The 22745-nt window shown below is 44.2% G+C and overlaps 3 protein-coding genes across 12 annotated transcripts in view; all 3 read left to right on the forward strand.

Annotated features, from left to right (window-relative positions):
• Positions 1-17311, forward strand: part of LOC6582276 (capon-like protein) — a 46436-nt gene extending 29125 nt beyond the window's left edge. For 3 of the 10 annotated variants that reach the window (XM_032731065.2, XM_015162362.3, XM_015162361.3), the window contains 8 exons: positions 772-843; positions 1530-1625; positions 1710-1877; positions 8890-9088; positions 11732-11847; positions 12418-12591; positions 12713-12835; positions 13238-14997. In XM_032731065.2, the coding sequence (XP_032586956.1) occupies positions 772-843; positions 1530-1625; positions 1710-1877; positions 8890-9088; positions 11732-11847; positions 12418-12591; positions 12713-12835; positions 13238-14332 (2043 nt within the window). In that variant the 3' untranslated portion in view covers positions 14333-14997. Of the gene's footprint in view, positions 1-771; positions 844-1529; positions 1626-1709; positions 1878-3571; positions 3868-7096; positions 8669-8889; positions 9089-11731; positions 11848-12417; positions 12592-12712; positions 12836-13237; positions 15007-15503 lie in introns of those variants that run through there. The other 7 variants (XM_002007943.4, XM_032731068.2, XM_032731066.2 and 4 more) reach the window with 7 other exon arrangements.
• Positions 17312-18970: 1659 nt separating this feature from the next.
• LOC6582279 lies at positions 18971-20362 on the forward strand. The gene has a single exon (XM_002007946.4). The coding sequence runs from the start codon at positions 19108-19110 to the stop codon at positions 20236-20238; it is 1131 nt and encodes a 376-aa protein (XP_002007982.1). The 5' UTR covers positions 18971-19107; the 3' UTR covers positions 20239-20362.
• A 227-nt stretch (positions 20363-20589) lies between these two features.
• Positions 20590-21811, forward strand: LOC6582280. The gene has a single exon (XM_002007947.4). It carries the CDS (start codon positions 20761-20763, stop codon positions 21658-21660), a length of 900 nt encoding a protein of 299 aa, XP_002007983.1. The 5' UTR covers positions 20590-20760; the 3' UTR covers positions 21661-21811.
• Positions 21812-22745: the final 934 nt, after the last annotated feature.

A 22745-nucleotide genomic window follows, 5' to 3' on the forward strand; every position in this document is an offset into this window, starting at 1 on the left:
TTAAATTGTTGTTCTCGCTGCTATAAAATGTTCAAATCTAGGTCCATATCTACGCATTCTTCGTCCTTGGCGATACGAATAATTTGCGCGTGAAAATTGCAATTTATTTTTCAATATAATTTCACTGCTCTCCCACTCTCCCACTCTTCCACTCTCTTTTTATCTCACTCTCTCATTATCTCTCTACACTTTTGTTGTCGCTTTGTGCATGCATTTTGACCATAAATTTGTAGAGGCGGCCATTAAATGTTGGCCCACACGCTCTGCGGCAAGTGCAAGTGCAAAATCTTCAAGTGCCAGACACACAGACACACAGACAGGCCAGACAGCAGACAGGCCGTAAAATGCAATGTGAATTGAAAATGAAATCCGTGACGTCAATTTGTTAACAATATTCGCTTGTGGCCTGATCTGCTGGGGGCCAAAGGGCAGCGGCGGACTGACTACAGATTGCGCATTGTTTCTAGGCTTTAATTTTAGATTATTTGCCAAACTAAAAATAATTAATTGCACACTGACTGTGTCGAGGCTATTTGGCAACTAGCTGCCAATCGACGCAAAAGTTGGTCAGATCGAAAAAAAAAAAATATATATATATATATATTTATACATGTTTCGTAAAGAATGAAATGCACACGAGCTGCAAGATTCAGATACGAGGCGTGTGTGTCTTTAATCCTAAGTAATATGCCCTAGGGTGTAGTTATAATGTTTTATTGCGTTATTACTTTGTCTTTTTAACAAATATTTATGTTTCCTTTCTCTTTGTAGTTCGTGGGCTGGGAGGAGGTGCCGCGCCCCAATACGAGAGCCGAAATTGTGCAGGCCATGCGTCGCATACGGGTGAGTCAACACATACAGCACACACACACCCATCCACACACACACACTCGCACAGACATATATACACAGAAATTGAAGCCTAAGACCGAGTAACCAAATTTCAAGCGCCCGCATGCACAAGTTTTGCCAATCAAAGAAACTTTCGGCGCCCTTTAAGTTCCCTTGCTTTATGCGTGCAGCCTAAAAGCAGGCAACACGTTTTCCCAAGGCTCGGCGCCACTGTCGCTGTCAATGTCATGTGCTTTGATTACAGCTACAAGCCGCAGTCGCTACAGCCGGCAAAAGCTAACGGCATAAAAAGCAAACGTGCCTTGGCCAATGTAGCGTTCTTGTTTATCTGCTACGCCCTCACATGCCAAGCGCACCAGCCTCCTGCTGCCCCGCTGCCCTTAGTTAGCTCGTGCGTGAGTTGGCTTAAATGTGCCGAGCTGAGGATGTGGGTGATGTGTGTGCGTACATTAGCGTTGTCTGACTTCAATTTAGAAAGCGCTTGATATGACGCCTGTTATTGTCATGTCTTGCCATTAGCTGCCTGCGTCGAAGCCAGTCAAATGTTAATTGAAAAATTTGGGAATCAGCTAAAGCCAACCTTAGACAGAATCCACACAGCTGTTATGCAAACACTTGACATTTATATTGTTATAATATCATTCTCTCTCTCTCTCTCTTTCCCTCTCATTTTGTAGTACGAGTGCAAAGTGCAAAATCTGAAGAAACGTAAGGTTACAATACAAATATCAGTTAACGGCGTTCGGGTTGTGGTCAAGAAACGCCGTCGAAAAGTAAGTGAAAAGCCTCAACTCAACAATGCTCATCAATCATTTAAATGTCAAACTGTCCTTTGATGTGTGCGTTTGTTTGTGTAGAAAAAGAATTGGACCAATGACCCCGAGGAAATCGAGTTGCTCAATCATCCCATCTACAGAATATTTTATGTGTCCCACGACAGCAGCGATCTCAAAATATTCAGCTATATAGCACGCGATGCCAGCACGGATACGTTCAAGTGTTCCGTATTCAAAAGTCACAAAAAGGTAACTTTATTATTATTATTATTATTTGCTCAATAAATATTATTTTCGTATAGAATATAGAAATTTCGAATTACTTTATCCATAAACTGCAAAAGTTTTTGTCTCTGGCAAAACATGAAAATTTGTAAATTTAATAGTCGCAATGTGACTTACTCTGGTCCACGTCTCCTACACCTCCTACACCTGCTTCGCCTGCTACACCTCCTACACCTCCTACACCTCGTGCGCCCCTGCCCAGTCGCCTGGACCGCTGTCTGTTTGCTCAGTGTGTTTTCTAATTTTAAACACATTTGTACATGACATTTCGACTGTCCTGTTTTCGCAAAATGTGTTCTCATATGCACAATTTTGGCTGGCATCCAGCGACGTCGCATTGCGAGTGAACCTGAAACGCAAACAAGCGGCAAATAAACAAATACATAAGTGCGATTGCCCCAGCAGCATGGCTGGCGGTCTTTAGATGTGCTCTTTGCGGTTGGCTGTGGCTATGGATATGGGCATCGCGAATTCCTTCTAATCAGATCAAAGTGAGCTGCAAAACTTTTGCGGCGCACATCTATAAAAGTTATTGGCCATAAATGCGAATCGGATCGGGCTTAAGCATAATCGAGCCAGACGCACTGCAGTCATTAGCATTCATCAGTGTCCAAGCATTTTACGACATTGCCAAAGATATATGGCATCAGCTGAGACGCAACTATTCATCAGGCTGACCGCCAGGCGTGGCGCTAGATTTCCGCATCTGACGGGTGGAGAGAGAAATCGTGCACAGCATTGTGGCCATTTCACTGACAAGTTTTGACCGCGATTTGCCAAATAAATAGATAGATTTTACTTTGTAGTCGCCGCCATGCAATGCCTTCACTTTGATTTCGACTGCGGTCGGCGATGCAATCAGTGTACAGATTTTATGATATCTGCGGTTCGGTGCGGCCTTCAACCTTGCTCTGCAGACAATGTCAAGTTTGTGTCGGCCCTCGGCTGGCATTTCTAATTTCGACACAGTTTTCCAATTAACAAAGTTAAAAAAAAAAAAACAGCAACGAGTCAGAGGACTTCAGACAACAGCATGACAATGGCTGTCGAAATGTGTGACAAGTGACATATTAAATTCAGGTCGGGACGGGCCCGGAGGCAGGCCAGGGGTCGGCTCACACGTCGTATGCGGTGCGGTACGGCACGAGCTAAGCATTACGCATACGCTGCGTGCGTCAGGCGAGCCATTTAATGAACGACAATAAACAAGACAGGAATAGCACAAGCTGCAGCGCAATTGCACTTTGTATTATGGACCTGGTTCGTCAAAATAAACATCAGATAAAGTGATGAAAACGCTTGATTTATGGCTAAGCAGCCGTTAGCCGCGAAAAATTATAAATGCCGGCACACAGCAAATTGCAAACAGCACTCACAGAACAAAAAATGTGAAAAGTTGCCATTGTTTACTTCCGCGAAACACAAAGCAGTGACGTCACAGCGCCACAAGTTGCAAGCGATAATGCGAAAACGCGCATACGCCATGTCAGCCCGCCAACCAGCAGGTCGCCGCCAAAGACCAAAACAAACGCAGCATGTTGCTGCCCAAAAACAAACGGCCGTGTTAACAGCTGAGTCGGCACTCAGCGAAAGCTTTTTGCCAAAAAAAAAAAAAAAAAAAAAAAAAAAAAAACAAAAAAAACTAAAAAAACAAAAAAAAAAAAAAAAAAAGAAAGAAAAGGAAAACTGAAAAGAAAAAGCTCTGCTGTGCCGGCTACAGATCGGCGTAGATCTCATTGCGGTCTGCCGCTCAGTTCGCGGATGCTTTGTCCAGTTCCCACTCGACGGTGCGCCGCTGCAGACGTGCGTTGTATGCCACAAAAGCAAACAGAACAAATTCGATACTGTATAATTATGCAATATGCAAGAGTGTGTGCGCGTGTATGTGTGTGTGTGTGCGTGATTGAAAAGTGCAGTGAAGTGTAAAACGAAAAATAACTATAAACATTTATTGGTAAAGCAATAAAAACAAAATTCATAATAATAAAAAAAATGAAAATTTAATTTTCTGCCAGCTGGGAAATATTTATTCGTTATTTATATATATGCGAAAATGTCGCAAGAATTAATTAAATAAATTCAGGCAATGGCATGTCAGAAGCGTTAAGCACAAATATTTTGCCAGACCATAGATCAAACCGGGCAACAACTAAAAGCAAAATCGGCGATAAAAATTTGGGAAAATTCAACAAGCGACAAAAGTGTTTGTCATGGGCTGATGCTGACGCCATCAAGTAGCTGCAAAGCAGCCGGGCCAATCAGTTAAGCAACATCACACAGCAACGACGACAACAAAAACCGAAAGAAGAAAATCAAATGAAAATTGTCAAACAAAAACTGGAAAATTAATTGCAAAAAATACATAAAACGTGCCGCCTTTTATATATAATATATATATAAATATCTATATATATATATATATATATATGTAATATACAGATCGATGTTGACCTTAGGACTGTTGGCAATCCAAAAGAATAGAATCGTGTATAGTGCGTGCTAAAAGTACCTGCACACAAATCCCAAAAGGCTCGCCCACTGACGCACTTAGCAGCTTGTTTATGTTTACGAGATCTTGGCTAGTGCCATAAAAATGCCGCAATACTCTCATACTCATTATTAATAACGTTTTTCATTTTCATTTTAATTACCATTTCCATTTCCATTCCCTATTCCAATATTCATCCATCTGCAACTGCCCACGCGGAGGCAGTTAATGAGCCGCTCTCGCCACAGGTAGCCGAGGGAGCATAAATAAATAACATGATGGTCAATCAGGCGCACACACACGTGACAGCCAGAAATATTTATGATACGCTTTTATTTATAATTCGTAGCTGCTTAGGAGAGCCAAGAAACAAAACAAAAGTTGGCAAAGAAAAGGGGAAAACCAATATATAAATCGATGGAAGAATATATTATATATTCTAGAGCAAAGAGTTGCCCAAAAGGGGCCAGCATAATAAGCAGATACACTTATTTATTATTGTAAATTAAATATACTTTGCAAACCATACACTTGCATTACTCACACACACACACATCTATATAGATAGCAAATTTACTTTTGCATTTGTAATTTGTTGCTCTTGGCGCAAAATGGCGGCCGCAATCGTTGAAATTTTCAATTATTCCGTTGATTTTTGCTCGCATTTGCCATTCCTTTCCTATATGTTCTTTTATTTTCTGGCGAGATCTCTCTTATTAGTCTTGCTGCCTTTAAACCCGAAATAGATCCATTATTTTAATAGCCTGCTCTAAAGTATTTCGTAAATCGAACAAAAGCGCAAATAGGGGGCGGCTACTTGAAGCTATATTATAAATATATAAACGTGTATATTTCTGAAGCTGTTTTTCTTTGTGCCCAGAGAACGAGAGAGAGAGAGATAGATAGAGCGGGGGTAAGGGAAAATTAAAATTTAAGTGCCATGACTAATGAAAAGTTAATTAGTAACAGTAGCAAAAGCAAAATCACGAAACACTGTACAACAGAAACCTGTAACGGCAACTGCAACGGCAACAGCTGCGGCTGCTACCCTGCAGTCACTGCCCTGCCACAGTCAGTGCCACTGCCACTGCCACAACTTATGGCCACAGTGCACATGCTGCAACTGCAGCAATAAAAATCTTGGCAAAAAAAAAAAAAAAAGAAGAGAGAAACCAGCGCCGCATTAAGCAAAGCCAAAGAGCTCCAAAGGGCATGCGACAGAGATTTACTGTTAAAATTTTCCCTTATGACAGACAAACAAACACAGAAGGAATAAGAAAACAAATAAGCGCCGAGTTTGTTGCCTTTGCAACAGAAGTGAAATGGAAATTCTAAATCAAATAAATACATTAAAAATGAACAAAAAAAAAAAAAAAAAAAATCGCTGCTTGCGCCATAAATCTTAAAGTAGTTTTTCACGAAGCCAAATCGACTGCGAAATTTCTATTTATTTAAGTTTTCATTGTTGGCGCCGTTGTAACAAAAACCCGAAATTATAAAGAGAACAAAGAAAATAAAAGCCAAACGAATAAAGCAATTCTGAATTTCGAATTCACCTGTGCTCTATTTTGATTTATTTTTTTTATAGTTTTTGTTGATTTGATTTAGTATTTAGATGTTTGCTGCGTCAGCACAATGCGCACGGATTGACTTGTGTGTGTGTGTGTGTGCAGTCAGGCGAATGGACAGACAGTTAAATAGATAGACAAGCGGCCAGAGAGACAAACGAACGTACAAACAGGCAATCCATCGACACCTTTGCCACTTTGTTAGACAAATTTGCCGGCATACGCAGCGTATGCGCAATGTTTGCGCTCAGCGCGCGTGCTAAGGGCGAATAGAGTGATATGATTTCAACAGTTGGTTTACTTTATAATTAACTTGCCAGCTATATTTATAGCCGAGCACACACTCTGCAGCGCGGTGACTTAAGTGCCGCGGCATTTTGTAATTTGCTTTGAGTACTGCGCATTGGCGAAACTAATTCTGTTCGCGCCTGTCAGCATAATTCAATTTGATGTCTCCTGTTAATGTCTCGTTAAAGTTGTTACTATTTGCTGGGATTGTTGTTGTTGCTGTTGTTGTCGTTGTCGTTGCCCTGCAAAGTGCTCAATTTGTGGTCAGCAAATGCTCGAAATGACGGACATGCCAAATGAGTCGCCTCTTGGCAACAGCAGGCATAGTTCGCCACATATTCAAGCGAAAATTCCCATTAAATGATTGATGGCAAAATCAAAGTGGTTAGCTGCGAAATACACACAGTTCAATTAAACCGACTCTGAAGAAAGTTAAGGCGGAATTTAGCCAGAAGAACAACTCTTTCGATGCGTAATCGAGCGTATTTTTAGCTTCAGAGACCTTCGAGCTGTTGTCTCCGTGCCAGTCAAAATGCAGCCAAACACATTAGCTGGCGGCGATAGGCGATTCGTCGAAATGGGAATTCACTTTGGGTCTCAGCGCGCTGACAATGATTAACCCAAACAAAATCCAAACAGATTGACAGTCAGGAATCGAGCCTCATGCTGGCAGAAAAACAAATACAAATGCAAATGTAAATGCAATTGCAATTGCAATTGCATATGTGTATACATGAATGCAAATAAATACATATACTTATATACACTGTGCGAAACGAGCAACCACTGAAATATGCATAGAAAATAAATAACTACAATTTATTCAACTACAAATATAGGCAACAATCGTCGAAAATAATTCAATATAAATACTATATAACGCATACGCGCCGTATGCCAAATACTATATGATATATCTTGTGCAAAGCACCTCAAAATCGAAGGGCGAACAAAACAAAAATAACAAACAAAAACAAAACATTCGCACTAAAGGTGCGAAAAATGGCAATGTGTGTGAATAACCTGAACCAAGGAGCCAACCCAGTCTGCAGACAGCCAAACAATTATGAAATTAATAGCCTCTTAATTGGCGCCGATAATAAGTATTATTGAAAACAAATATTGAACAGCATTGAACTTAGCAGTGCGAAAAGTGCGCGAGTGCGAGAAAAGTCCGACGAAAAGTCGTGTGAAAAGTCCAGCGAAAGTGTCGACAAGCCAAGTTGGCCAAGTTGTAGTTTTCCTTTATTGTGGGCCAACTAAAAGACCTTGCTGCTCTTCGGTAAACTTTGGCGGATCAGTGAACGCATGCACGGCTGGCCATGAAGCACGAGAAGAGCTCTGCCATGGCCGCCAATGGTACGCCCCCGCTGAAGCGCGACAAGCAGCGACAGCAGCAGCTGGTGGAGTCGGCCAATCCGCGCAGTCCCATCACCAAGGCCTTTGACTTCCTGCCCTGGTCACGCAGCCGTAGCCGCAAGCCGGAACCGGAGCCGAGCACAGCAGCTGGCGAGAAGCCCGCCGAGGTGCACTACCATCACAACATCTTTCGCAGCGGCGGCGGCCTTATACGCGACATGCTCGTGGGCGACAAGGACAAGCTGCAGAAGGATAAGCCGCCGCAATCCCCCCTCTCGGAGGCCAAGCGGACGCAGCGCAAACAGAAGCAGCTGTCCCGCAACAAGAGCCTGGACATCCGAGAGCTAATTGGCTGCGTGGACAGCGAGCTGGTGCCGCGCACAAATGCGCTGAGCTCGCCCCAGCCACAGCGTTTCCTTGACGACACCTACATAGACAGCAAGCCACGGCACATACTCTTCAACGACGACGAAAACACTGTGTATCTCATCAAGAAGGAGCAGCCGGTGGCCAAGGCGCACAAGCCGACGCCCGCGCACGCTGCCCGGGACTGCAATGGCGGCGATGTGCTGAAGGCGCGGCTGAAGTTCAAGCGGTTGCCCAGCGACCATTATGCGGCCTCTCCGGAGGCGCTGCGTCGCGCCCAGCAGCTCTACCAGCGCTCCGAGCAGCGTCACCAGCTGCAGCGTCGCAAAAGTCTCAGCGACTCGCATTACGAGCAGAGCAGCTCCAGCCTGAGCAGCGGCGGCAGTGGCGTTCAAGCTGCGGCCGCGGCCACTGCGAGCAGCATTATGCTGGAGCGACCCAAGACGGATAAGCCGCGCAAGAAGCTCTCGTTTCGCGAGCCCATCGAGGCGGGCCTCTCGCCCGTGGTCATGGCCATGTCAGCGGCCATGGTGAGTGAGCAGCGGCTGGAGCGACAGCGGCGTCGCAGCTCGCCGCTCGAGCGCACCAACGCGCCGCAAATGGGTCACGGCCTGGACTGTGATAGTGTGTGCAATAATCGAATAAAGGATGCTATTCACAGCGGCTGTGCTGCCAGTGATCCGGAGGTGGGTACGCCGCGTCACGGGGCGTATGCGTAATTTGCTTTGTCTTGCCGCAGCTGTCGCTGTCAGCCTGACCAGTGCCTTAACTGCCAGCTGTGCAGCTTAATATTAATTGCTGCCGCTAACCCTCTTAGCCAGCACATGTGCACAAATACATATGCATATATTGTAGTCCAGTTACGCTCACTGATTGCTGTCTCCGTATCTCCCTTTGTCTTTTGCAGTCTCAGGCCATGCGCATTGTGCGCACCGTCGGACAAGCCTTTGAAGTGTGCCACAAATTTAATCTTCATAAGAATTCCCTGGAGCCCAATGACGAACGCTCCGATGTCTCATCGTCGGAGCTGCTGGATGTGGAGCAAATCAGCGAGCAGCAGCTCAGCGAAGATGGAGGCGTTCTAACCAGCGAGACGCCAAAGAAAGGTAAATGTTAATCGTATATGAATGCCCCTCTCTCTCTCTCTCTCTTATTGTGTGTGTGTGTGTGTGTGAGTGCATGGCACATGCAATTTTCTCAACAGATAAACCGTCTGATGAACCCCTTCCCTTCACACTGGGTCGTTGTACGCTGTACAGACTGTGGGCCAATAAATAAATGAAAAGCTGGCGCTGTCGACGCCATCGGCTGCTTCCTGGGGCGCATCGTCGTCGACTGCAATGCGATGCTCTCGACACGATGCCGGCCACTTGTGGGCGGCCCTGGGCCACAGACCGAGAACACCCTGGACAGCAGCTGATTGCATTAGTTTTGCAATTCAGTTTGGCATTTCAATGCAAATTTCTGGTGCTCTTTAATTTTGAATTCCGTTCAATGCGAATCGCAAATTTGCATTTAAATTGCATTCCGCCAGCGACTGGCTAAAAGTAGAGGGACAAACGATTTTCCGGCACCAAAATTTGTTTGTTGACATACAAATATGGCATATTTCCGAATTGAACAGAAATTATTGAGCAATTAAAAGCAAACGTTAATGGGCCCATAAAACAATTTAATATTTTTCATTAGCGAAGCAGAAGACCCAGCAGTAATATATGTAAATACATATATACACAAATATATATGTACATAATGAATATTTATTGATAAATTGAGCCAACGGCTGGCTGACACTCTGCTGAGCGTTAGGTAATTTCCACGTATTTCTTACATTTTCAATCAACTCGGAGCGGCTTTTCACATTTTTCTCTGCCACTTGACGTCATCAAGCTGAATATAAGAAAGGGGCAAAGAAATATTTTCGTTTTATTTCGCGATATTTCGCCGTAAGACGACACAAGCTAAAAAAAAAAAGGAAGCATATTCCCAGAAATAGATATAGAATGTAGTCAAGTAGCTTAAAGTAGCTCGGGGAGCGCTGGCTGGCTGATGCTGGCGTCAACAGATAACAGGTAACAGGTAGCAGCTAGCAAGTAATAGGTAAGACAAAACCGAAACATTGTCGCCAGGTTACTTGCAACAAATCACGTGGCTGCCACATACATATACATAGGTGTGTGTGTGTGTGGAGGCGTCCATTTAGCATCTTGGCATGTCTTTTGCTCGAGAGTCGTGTGCCAAAAATAATTTATTTACTTTTCTATTTTATATATACATATATACGTTATGTCTCTCTCTCTCTCCCACTCTCTTTCTCTCTCTCACTCTCAGTCTTGTAATTTTGTTAATATTCATATATTTGGTCGCGTCTGTTTGGCTTTTACTAATACATTTATATATATATATTTATGCGCATATGTGTGTGTGTGTGTGTGTATATTATCTTAGCTGCTGTCTTGTGCACAACAGATGCTGCCTTTGTGTGTCTTTGTTGAGAGATTGAACAATGATAATAGAGAGACAGTTGTCGGGGCAGTTAAGCAAGTTGAATGTCTTACAGGGCATAGTAAAACTAAGCAGGGCATTGTTGAAGCGCTGGCTTTAAAGCATGCTATGCTTAACGGGGCTTAGCAGCCAACGCTTTTGCTTTAGTCTTTATCTAATTTTGATTACATCAATGGAGCTTAAGCATCAATAAAGTTAAGGAAGCTATTCAGCTGTATAGCTATAGATATATATATTCATTCCAGCATTTGCAAAGCATCATCCAGAAATATTCATATTTTATAGCAAAAATCTGTATAATTGAATGAGATGTGCAGCTTTTTGTATACTTATTTTTTCTTGGCTAATTAGGTCATATAGATTGTAAAATTAATGAATCACTAGATGAAAAGATCTGTCAAGCATATGTGCCTTGTTCTCAATACTTATATAATTCCATATTGCACATGAGATTTATTTCTAGTTCGCGTCCTTGCCGGAAATCGCGAAAGTTCAGCGAGGCAATTTGTGTGAGGGGCATAATTTAGTTTTATATGAACAATTAAACACGCCAAATTAATTTACATGCTGTGGGGAATGGGAAATGTGTAAGGCCAGCTCAAGTGAAACAGTTCGCAGTTATTAACATGTGCTCAGGTGCGAAGCAGCCAACAGTCGAAATCGCAAATATAGTTTATACGATCCCCAAATTGGGATTAACGATTGCCCACGACTTGCCAGCGCCAATCGCTGTTTCGTGAAACATGCGCAGTTTCTACAACGAAAGCCTGAGCAGAGCAAATGATTTGCAAAATTTTCTGCCTAACGAAAATGCTTGAAATATTTTGCACACAAATCAAATATCGCAGCGAAATCAAAATGCAAAATAAACAAAACAATGAATAGAGCAGGATCCTCGGAGAGAGTAGAGGAGAGAGCGGTAGCTGCTTGTGGGCTATGCTGGGATAATTATATCATTATTTATTGTATACGTATCATAATCAAAACAAATATTGAAATCAAGCTGTTGTAATTAAGTGGAAATTAAGCGTTAGCCAGGCCAAGGAGCAGCAGGTGTGCTGTGCCAGCCAATGAATGAATGTCTGAATGTGTAATTATGTGTGTGTGTGTGTGTGCGAGTGTGTGCAGTGACCTTGACAAATGGTTGGGCTTGCTCGGTCAATTTACACGCTCCATTTGGCCGAACATGCAGTGCCTTCTGTCAGCTGCCCACTAATTCTGTACCCATTTCCGATTATTTATAGAGCACTTGGGCATAACGCCCGATTTGAACCACACGCAGTCACAGCAGCCACAGCGACCGAGCCACTTGGAGCTGCTGCCAACGCAGTCGAGTCTACGCAAATCGACCAGCCTGCTGGTAAGTGAAATGAAATGCCTTATGCCCTATACCATAGCCGTAGCCATAGCTATGGCCATATCCATATCGAAATCCCAAATCCAGCATACTTATTAAATACTTATCAGCAAATTAAATGAAAGAATGGCCCCGTTGCCAATTTAAATGCCATAAATGCGCAAAAAATAGAATCCATTAGAATATTTCGTTTAGGTCATTCCTATAAATTGGTAATCGCATTCGCATTCGGCCAGGAATCCCGTTGTTTACTTAGCCGAGACAAAAGTGTAAACAAGAAAGTAACATTAAAATCGCTTATTTCACGCTTATGAAAGCCCCGTGACTATGTAAAAATATTTTATATAAATAAATAAAATCCCAAAGTCGAACAAGATTCGAGCAAATATTTGAAGAAGCTGTAAAAATTGGATTTTTTATGATTATTAGCTTTAAAAGATATACAAAAATATTTTGATGTAGGCACACAACAAAAAATGTTGCAAAAACAAAATATTTTCGAAATTCCAATTTATTTCGATTGAGATATGAAATATCTAATTTCGAATTAATATTTATATTTTGTTCGACAAGCAGTGCGATGTGGACGATAAATCAGCTGTTTCTCCCTCATCGCCGCGCACTGAGATATCCCAGCTGAAGGATCAACTGGAGGCGCAGGCGCAGCAGACCCGTCAGGCACTTGGACAATTGATGCTGGTGCGCGAACAGCTCATCTCGGAGACTAATGCGCGCATCGAGGCGCAGGTGAGTAACAGAATAACCAAAATATCGCAATATAAAAAATTTACTAACACTCTCTCTATCTTATTTCTCTCTCTCTATCTACCTCTCCCTCTCTCTCTCTCTCTATCTCGCTCTCTTTCAGGCGCGCACGCAGCAGCTGCTGCAACAGAATCGGGAGCTGCTCGAGCATTTGGCATCGCTGGGCGCCTACAACGAGCAGCAGACGGCGGGTCTGACCTCTGCGAACATTGGCATGGCCCCACAGGTGAGTCCATATTTGAGTGTACCCCATAGCTGTATCCATATTTATATGCATAAGTATTGTGATCCCTGAACGTGCCGAGTTAACTTGAGAGTTTATGTTCATTTGCCCCAGTTGCCGTAAACAAACTGCGCCTTAATTTATGCCTTCATAATTTGGTTGCCTTCATTATTCGAAAATTAACAACATTTATGAAAGATAAATAAATAAGAATTCTAGGTGCTCGGCGAGCCCTATGCATGTTTATTTTACTTTGCTGCCCGATCCGCTCGTTCTCCCAATTTGCGTTTTCTTTTGCACGTTTATTGATTGTTTGTTGTTCGTTTGCTGTTCATTTGTTGTTCTTGTTGTTCATTGATTAAGTTAAGCTGCAGAGTTAATGACTTGAGATACCCTTTCCAACAGCAGCAGTCACAGCTGCAGCTGCTGCTCCAGGCGACCAGCAACAACAACAACTTGGCCACCATCAATCAGCAGATCAACAATCTGGGCAACATCAATCAGCAGTTGACCTCGCTCAGTCACCAGCTCAGCGGCCTCAATCAGCAGAGCCAAAATCTACAGAATCTGCAGAGTCTGCAGCAGACATCGTCCACGACCACGGCGCAGCAGCAGGCGCAGCAGTCACAACTGACGCCTCCGACGCCGCCGCTGACGTCTGGCGGCGCCAGTGGTAGCAGTTCATATCCTTCGATGAGCCAGCTGCAGACCATCAGCAATCAGCTGCAGCAGCAGCAACAGCAGCAGCAGCAGGATGCACTGTCCAAGGATCTGTTTCAGGTCAACCAGGAGCTGCTGAATCGCCTGCAGACAATGAATCTTAATGCGAATGCCGCGCAGCAGACGCAGACACAGACGCCATCGGCCTCGCCGCACAATTCCTACTTCTTCGTGAATCCGCTGTCCTGCACGCCAGCCACGCCCAACAACAATGCAGCGGGCGGATTCAATTTTCTGGCCTCGGCGAGCGGAATGAGCGCCGGCACGTTGACACCGTCCCCGTTAGGCACGCTGACACGCAACTCATTTGCGGGCAGCTCCATGCTGAACGACGACCTGCGGCTGAGCATAGAGCAGAATCTGAACAACTTGGAGGAGCAGCTGAAGGTGGCGGTGTCGAATGGCAACTTGGCTGGCTTGGCCTGCGGCGGCTCCTCAAGCACCAGAGATACGAGTCGCAGCTCCTCCACATTGGATTCGCCGTCGTCGCCGCGTCAACGCAGCTGTAATAATAATATCAGCCCGAGCAGTAGCAACGGCAATAACAACAACAACAACAACAATGGGAATGGCAATGGCAATGGAGGCAATAATAACAATTCAAGAGAAACCCGCTTCAATACGGTGCTGCTGCGTGTAACGGATGAGGCGGGTCATCAGCGTAAGCTATCGGCCACGCCCAGCTTTATAACGCGCAGCACCAGCGAAAAGGTGCCCAATCGCAGCCAAATGATGAGCCAAGTGCAGCGCACCGCCTGGGCCAGGCACACCACCAAGTGAGCGAGACGCCAGCAAACACTGAGAGTGGACCAGCTCTTAACTACAGATAGTCAAATTAAGTTAAGGTTGCATGAGAGTATGTGAATGAGTATGAGTATGAGTATGAGTATGAGTATGAGTATGAACATGAGTTTGGGTATGAGTATGTGAGCGTTTGAGTAACAGTATTAAATAATAGAGCTCAACTTATTAGTTCGCATTTTAAGTTGTTCGAAATTCTAGTCCTGCAAGATCTTTTTCAAAGCATATTCTGAACAGAAGAAGATACTACAACTGCAGCATATCATAAAATAAATAAATGAATATATAAAATATATATAAATATACACACAAATATATAAATTAACTATGAAAGTATTTGCTCTCCCCTTTAAAGTGTCAAAGTAAATAGTTGCTAAGCTCTGAAAATTATTTTAGCTGAAATCTATTTAGAGAACTGTTGTTATGTCAATGTTATGTTTATGCAAAACTCTTCCACAAATGTTTGCTCAACAAATCTGAAAAAGCTCAATAATTATAAACATTATGTGAACAAATTTCGTAAACAAACACAAAGTTAATTTGATTGCAGCAAATGTTCAATGTATAATATAAAATTTAATTTATCAACTAAACTTTAAGCTACAAACAAATCAATACAGGCAAACAACAAGCAACAACAATAAAATATAAAAAGCATATAAAACAATTAATTTCTCTATGGTAAAAAATTCAATGTATTTTCAATATATTAATTATCATTATGTTCATTAATAATTGTCACTTTTCGCAGCGTTGGACAATTTCACTAATGAGTTTTACATCGGCAGCGAGCGAAAAAAACATTGCATACTTTCGAGTGCCGTGAATAAAAAACGTGCTGCATACTTTTTAGCGCATTTGTATTACGCATACACCACGTTGGATAATGAACGGCCGAGCAGGCAGTGCATAAATTTGGTGTGATAAATGAAAAACGAAGGCAAGCAGAGAGTGCAGCAATGAGAAAAGGCACAGAAAAAAAAAAAACAAGTGTCGCCGTTTTTCACTTTTCTTTCTTAGGCTAACCCTCCCCAACTCCCGCTTCCCTTTCCTTCCGTCTTTGGTGTTGGTGGACAGCAATTTGCGCACATAACTCATTTGCATAAATTTTCACACTGACTTTTTGTTTATGCCCGACTCATTTCCACAGCTCTCGTCGACGGCCAAAGTGGCCCGCTGGTTTCAACAGCTGCCCTGGCACACCGCCTCGCTGTCCCGCCCCGAGAGCGGCTTCGTCTCGGGCGATTCGCGCTCTGAGAAGTATCAGGAGGATCATTTCTATGGCGGCATGGTGAAGGAAACGGATGATTTATGCGATGAATTTCTGCTCGTCGAGGGCAGCAGCACCATTTGGACTAAGTTGAGCGCCAAAAAACGTCGTAAATTGCTTGGCATGCGTTTGGGCAAAGTGACAACATTTTAGCTCCAGCTCCCGGCCAGCCGTAATGTGTGCGTTTATTAGCTGTTAAGTGCGTTTTTCTTAAGCATAGCCCTAGGCAACGGAGCTTTTATCAAGCCAAGTAGCTAGTTACTTATACATACATATATACATAAATACATTGATATATTAACTTAGGCTAGCGAGTATAAAAATCAATAGACTAAATGACCAAATTAACCCAAAACGAACGACATGCTCATTGAAATGCCATGAACATACACAAACACAAACGTGCACACACACGCTCGAAATGATAAGATCAAAGCAAGATACAAGTAGTGAATAGCCGTAGACGTAAGTCAATTAGCGAGCATAAGGCTTAAGCTCAATGTGTATTTAAGTATTAATAAACTAAGTAAAAGTATTTGGCATGTAAGACACACAAACACACACACCCACACACAAATAGAAGGCAGGTAAACTGGCAGACGTTCAATTCAGGAAGACAAGCTATTCATTTTGCGGACAAAGCGAACGCATTTATCAAACGCCTGCTTGGCTCCAACGAAACAAAAATGAAACGAAACGAAACATCATAAAAGCACCGCAATTGCTGCTTAACTTGGCCAACTTTTCATGTTTGAGAAAAACTGGTTATTAAGCTAAGCAAACACAACGTGCAAAAAGAGCAAGCGGAAAATGGAGAGAGCTGCAGCAGCTGCCTGCCGGATTTGCCTGTTGGAAACTGAATGGTTAAGTAAATAAGCCAAGTTAACAACAAGGACAGCACAGCAAAACACAACATACATGAACACCCACACACACATACGCACACACACTTTGGCTCACAGGAGTAGCACCAGGAGCCGCAGCAGCCACAGCAGCTCCAATGTTTGCTATTCATACATTTTTCAGCTTGAAGCATTTTTATGCATAAATCGATTTTACTTTTATGCGGCCCTCGTTTTGTGTGCGAGCGATTTTTGGGCGGCACTCTATAAATTTACGCCGTCGGGCTATGCGGCGTATACGTGATTACCGCAGCTGGAGTGGATTTAAACGGACAGCCAGAGCAAGCCGGCGTAGTTACATGGATCAGAACAGCTTAAAGATTGAGTGCAAAGTAATACGCTCTGAATTGCATTCAACACTTTGACATCATTGAAAGTTTAATGAAATAAGTTAGCATTTAACATATACAATTTTAATAAGGCGCATTCAGCAGAGAATTCGTGTTAACATTTTCAAGAATTCCCTGCTAAATGCGCCTTAAGGCTACAGTAAGAGACGATTTCCCTAACGATTTTAAGCTATCTATTATTATACAAATTTGGAAATTTTTTAACGAGATTTTAAATGTTTTAGTTAATTTATGCAACAATTTTTGAGACTGAAACTTAAATTTGTACTAAGCATAAATAGAAAACGCACACAAGCACACACACATACATTCGCATTTGTTTTTATGTACAAGTGAATCATTCCAAGCGCATTTTGCAAAACTATCTAATAATAGATTAATTCCATTTTATGTTTTTAAGTTCTGCCACAGAATAAAGTGAGTAATAAAAATTAAACGTACATGCGGTTTTTAATTTGTTGTTACTGTTGCTGTTGCACACTTTGCTGTTCAATTAATTTAACGTGCTGGGCATGTAATGGAGCCAAGCGCTGCATATCAGCTGGACGCTGAGGGGCGGGCAACAGGACATGGGACATGGCACAGCAAGTGGGCTTGGCTGGCAGCTGGCAGCTAACAAGCGCACTCATGCGCTTGGTCATTGGGCGGCCAGTGGGCGTGTGGGCGTGTGGGCGTGTGGGCGCGTGGGCGTGTGAGCGTTTATATCGTATATTGAAAATTAGAAAACCCACCCAAGGCGACTTATGTGTGCGGTCATAATTACGAACGACGACATTTGTGGGCGTTCGGGGGCGGTGCGGGGCAGCGCTCTGACTAAAAGCAAAAGAAGCGCACTAATGGAGCGCATGAAAATGAAAAATGAAAAGCGCGACATGCGATATTTTCACTTTTTACTTTTGTAATATTTTTTTTTTTTTTTTTTTTTGTTTGTTGGTTTTTGACACTTTTTGGGGCACAGGCAGCGGACATAATTATACAGAGCTAAAAGCCATGTAAATGTGTAGGCAGCGCGACGACCCTGAAAACAGGAAGTATACACACACACACACATACACAAATTTATAGACACGCATATAGTGAGCGCACAACATGAAGAACATGTGAGCTATGTGACAGCAACAAGAAACAGTTGAAAGTGCCGCGTGTCCTGTTGTGTCCTGTGCTTCTGCCAACGTCATTCACATTCACATTCACATTCGCACACTCACTCGCCAACATTCACATTTATTGCGTGGCTTCAACGCCAACGTCGACGCGTTTAATTCACATTTTATTTTCGCTGCTGCTGTGGCCGTCGACTGGGCGCGTAATTGTTGCTTCCCTCGACCAGGACTGGGATATAGTACGTTCGCGTTGGCGCTGCACAGCGGACGTGTGCGCGGCACTCAGTGAATTCGAGCAGAGCAACCAAGCCGACCATGCAAAACCAGTCGACGGACAACGCGGAGCCATCGATGGCCAACGCAGCGCTGGATTCGGCCGAATCCATGCGCAGCACACCAGCCGCTCAGCCACGTCGTCCCAAGCCTGGCATACTCCGTTTGGACATCAGCAAACCACGGCGTTCATCAGGTGGTTCTGTGGACTTTCGTTGCGTGAGTGGTGCTGGTGGTGGCGCTAGTGGCGGTGGGGGTGGGGGCAGCAGCGCCAATGTTACGAGCGCCAACAGTGAGGTAAGTGAACATGATTTACTGTACACCAGGGAGTGCTTACGATTTGGCCAGAGCACGTGCAGCCCCACAAACCACACAAGAGCTGCCAACAGCAACAACAATGGGTCAAGCGGAGATATTTATATACGCTTAACAAAAAAGTCACAAAAAGTCGGTTAACTTGGCTAAAACTATTGAGGCTTGACCTTGCTAACAGCCCTTATAAAAGTTCCCAGCTAAAGCAATTGATGCTAGTCACACTTTATGATACCCTTTGTCAGCCACTTTAGGAAAATAGGGTATATAAAGTCAACAGCTTAATTACCAGGGCGTAGAACGGCGTAGGGCAAACAAGCTGACAGGCTTGCCCACGCATTGCCACGCTCACTCATTATGGCCTAATTGCTAAAGTGAAATCTCAGTAAGCCGGACGTCAGCTGGCTGGCCCATTAGTTGTCAAAGAGGCTTTCGGAAAAACATGTTGTCTACTTTACTTTAAGCTAAAAAAAAAAAGTACAAAAACGCACAACAATATTTTCAACTGAGCAAATACTAAAAACCAATAGAAATTCTCAGCGCAATGGCGGGGGAAGCGGGAGATGTGACATCCATTAACTTTCTGACCGGCAGCAGCTTTGAGGGATCGTGGAACTCCTCGGTGCGTATGATGGATGGCTTTGGCAGCTATCGTTATCCGGATGGCAGCGAGTATCGGGGCAGGTTTTCGCACGGCAAATTCCATGGCTTCGGCCACCTGAAGCTGGCCTCGCCCCATCGCTTCACAATCAAGGGCGAGTTCAAGAACGGCAAACTGGTGAGCGTTGAGGACATGTGGTTCAGCGATGGTTTGCATGTGAAGGGCACCTTCGAGAACGACCAGTTCATGAGCGACGAATGGGACTATCTGACGCCGAGCGATCGTCGCTATCAGGCGGAGCGGTACTATGGCCAGCAGCCGGTGGGTCCCACGGCGTATCTGACCAAGAGTTTGCCGCCACGACGAGTGCCGCCAAAGTGTTTTGACGCCGAGGAGGGGCTCTACAATTCGGCCTCGGGCTGGCTGTTCGAAAGGGAGCCGCCATTTACAAAGGCCGTTTATGTTGGCTGCTCGCAGGAGAGGGATTGGATAATGCGGCATTGCCGTACCCAACATTTTGCGGACATTATAGAGCCGCTGCCCAGCTTTTGCAGGGATATCGTCAAGAATAATCTGGAAACTGAGTCGGGCCAACTGAAGGAGATCGCCATCTACGCACCCAACCAGGAGATCGATCGCAGTCGCTACTTCCCCAAAGTCTGCCACGAGAAGTTGCCGGTGGACACAGAGCAGCCGCGATATGAGCGCCCGCCATTCCATATGATGAATGCCACCGAACTCTGCCTGGACGATCACATCGCCAAGGAGCAGGTCAAAGCTGGGGAGCACAAAACATCGTGGATAAAAAGTCGCATGCGCGGCAAAATGCCACCAATGCCAAGGGATCGCGTGTGGACGAGCAGCTCAGATCCGCGAGGTGGCGACTCTGGCGTCTCCTGCACCATCTCCAAGAGCATGTCGGAGAAGAACCTGAAAACGAATGTGAGAGCCTTTTACGATTCGGCGATGGCACTGGCGGGCAAGCAGCATACCGATAACTTGTATGTGGTCCAATCGAACATGAAGCGTCCGGCCAGCTTTATGGACATGAATCGATCAGTGTTTGATTTTTAATCTCAAGTATGATTCAATTAAGTTTCCGAAGTAAATTCAAGTAAAAATATAAACAATCGGGAATTATAATATAAAATATTTATATATACAAAATAAATGTTCGTCGTGAAGGGATAAGTGTAAATTGGTTTCTATTTATTATTGAAACTCTTTTATAAAAAGGAAGAAAGGCTAGGCTTGTAATTCTGTTGCATTTTACAAAGAAATATATATGTTCTGTAAGGGTTATCATATTTGGTACTTCATATATGATAAGCTTTCCCACTGTAGTCGAAAATACCTATGTATGACAGCTTTAGAAACGTGTGTAAATCAAATATTACATGAAACCCCCCGGCTTTAACTTGGGAAGAAAATCTACCAATCCAATTGAAATCTCGCCCTGATAACAAGTTAAATGTAAAATAGAAATACAAAAAAAAGTTGGCTTTCGGTTTTGAACATTTTGACACTTCAAGTTGTGAAAATAATAATAAATAATAACACGAATATAAACAAATAAAAGTATTGTACATTGCACAAATGGATAAACTAGCCGCTAGATCAACGGACACGTCGGGCGTCCTAACGGGCGCCAAGTTCTTTGGCAACTGCGACGAGCTCGGCATGCAGAACTATGGTCTTTATGTCTACCCGGATGGCACCAAGTACTTGGGACAGTTCCACAACAATCGCTTTCATGGCAACGGAACTATCCAGCTGCCGCATCCCTACTGTCTGTACTTCTCAGTGCTGCATCAGCATGGCAAGCTGCTGCACATATTCCGAATTAGCTTCAGCGATATGCTGCAGGTGCAGTTCAAGATAACGGATCAGGGCCTCAGCTTCAAGGACTGGAACTATTGCACTGCAGAGGATCGTCGCTTCAATGCGGAGCGCTTAGTCGACATGGGGGAGATGGGATCGGTGACTGAGCAGGAGTCGCAGAAGCGGCTGTGTCGCAACATATTCGATCTGGGCTTTGGCGAGCTGACCGACAAAGGCATGCTGAAGAATATTCCGCCGCATATATCGGAATCGCACAGCGTGTACGTGGGCTGTCGCAAGATGCGCCGCTGGATACGCGAAAATTGCCGCCATGGACCGCTGAAGGGCAAGCATCTTAAGCAGGAGGTGCTGGCCAAGTTTGCACGCCAGATCATACGTAACAATTTGGAGAGCGCCCAGGAGCTAACCTCCCATCCGGTCCGATCGATGGTGCAGAATACAGCGCACAAGTACAGGGTATGTCGACGCTCGAGGAGTGCGGAGAGCTCTAGCTCGGCCAAGGAGGTGCGCTTGCATGTGGCCCTCACCAGCATGAGCTGCAGCTCCCTCATGGATCATACGGTGAAGCATGGGCCCCAATACAAGCGGGTGTCCACAAGAAACTATCCCATTCGACGCTCGAAAACGGAGGAGAACGTTTGCCGCTTAAACTAATCACTAATCACTAATCATAGTTGGAACTTGTATCTTGATATTTATTCATATGTTGTACACGGCTAACCCAAATTTCATAGTATCCAAGCTTAACATCTTTTCAGGTCAAAGCCATACGCCAAATATATTGCATTGCCTCGGGCGTAAACCATGTTTGGGCGTTTGATTTATGGCGGGCACCTCAAAACTGCAATCGAACATGGGAAACCACTTAAAACATACACACAACTATGACTATGTGAGTGTGTGTGTGTGTGTGTTAGTGTCTTGTGGGTGTGGCATTTGGGTCAACGGGTTTCACTCTCTCTGTCTCTCTCCCTTTCCCTCTCACTCTCTGGCCGAAGACATTTGCAAATGCCGTTGCACCTGTCACAGCGGCTAATGAACCCATAAAAACCCACCAAATTATGCTACACGTGCGACATGATTTCCAGTTATAGCGGGACGAAACATAAAAGGATTGGCTGTCAGTCAGCGGGGGAGGGGGGCGGCCATGTCCGCTCTGGCACGCACAGATAAATTTGGACGTTAATTAAAAAGCCATGGCAGGCGGAACTTCATTTAATTAAAAGGACAGTCGAAAAAGTCTAAGGATAGTGAAATCTGGTAAAAAGCGCTTTCGCTTTCGCTTTCGCTAAAAAACATGAAAGCGAGAGCGAAACACGGCAAACGACTAAAAGTTATATGAAAACATATTTCAATAGTGGGCGCGTCCTATGCTCGTCTCTTTGTATGAGTATGCCTGAATATGTGTGTGTGCGTGTGTGTGTGTCGTGTCTTTGTTGCTATTGTAATTGGCGATATTCTTTATCAACCCTTGCATGTTTGATTTTCATTTACATGCCAGGCCAGTCGGCTAGCCTGGCCAAGAATACAACGTGACTCAATCCTGGCACACACACTCACACAGGCATACACAGCCAGAACTTTGTCGACCATCTAAATGAACATTCGATGTCCTGGCTGGCTGCCTGACTCCTTGGTTTGGCCAACTGGTTACGCCTGGCGTTGTTATCACATGCCTCTGGCGATTTTAGCGCTCATTCGTCTTCGTTTCAACTGGGCGAGGAAGTCAACGAGTGGTC

Source organism: Drosophila mojavensis, unplaced genomic scaffold (assembly GCF_018153725.1).
Source record: "Drosophila mojavensis isolate 15081-1352.22 unplaced genomic scaffold, ASM1815372v1 contig_74, whole genome shotgun sequence".
In the NCBI taxonomy this organism is placed as follows: domain Eukaryota; kingdom Metazoa; phylum Arthropoda; class Insecta; order Diptera; family Drosophilidae; genus Drosophila; species Drosophila mojavensis.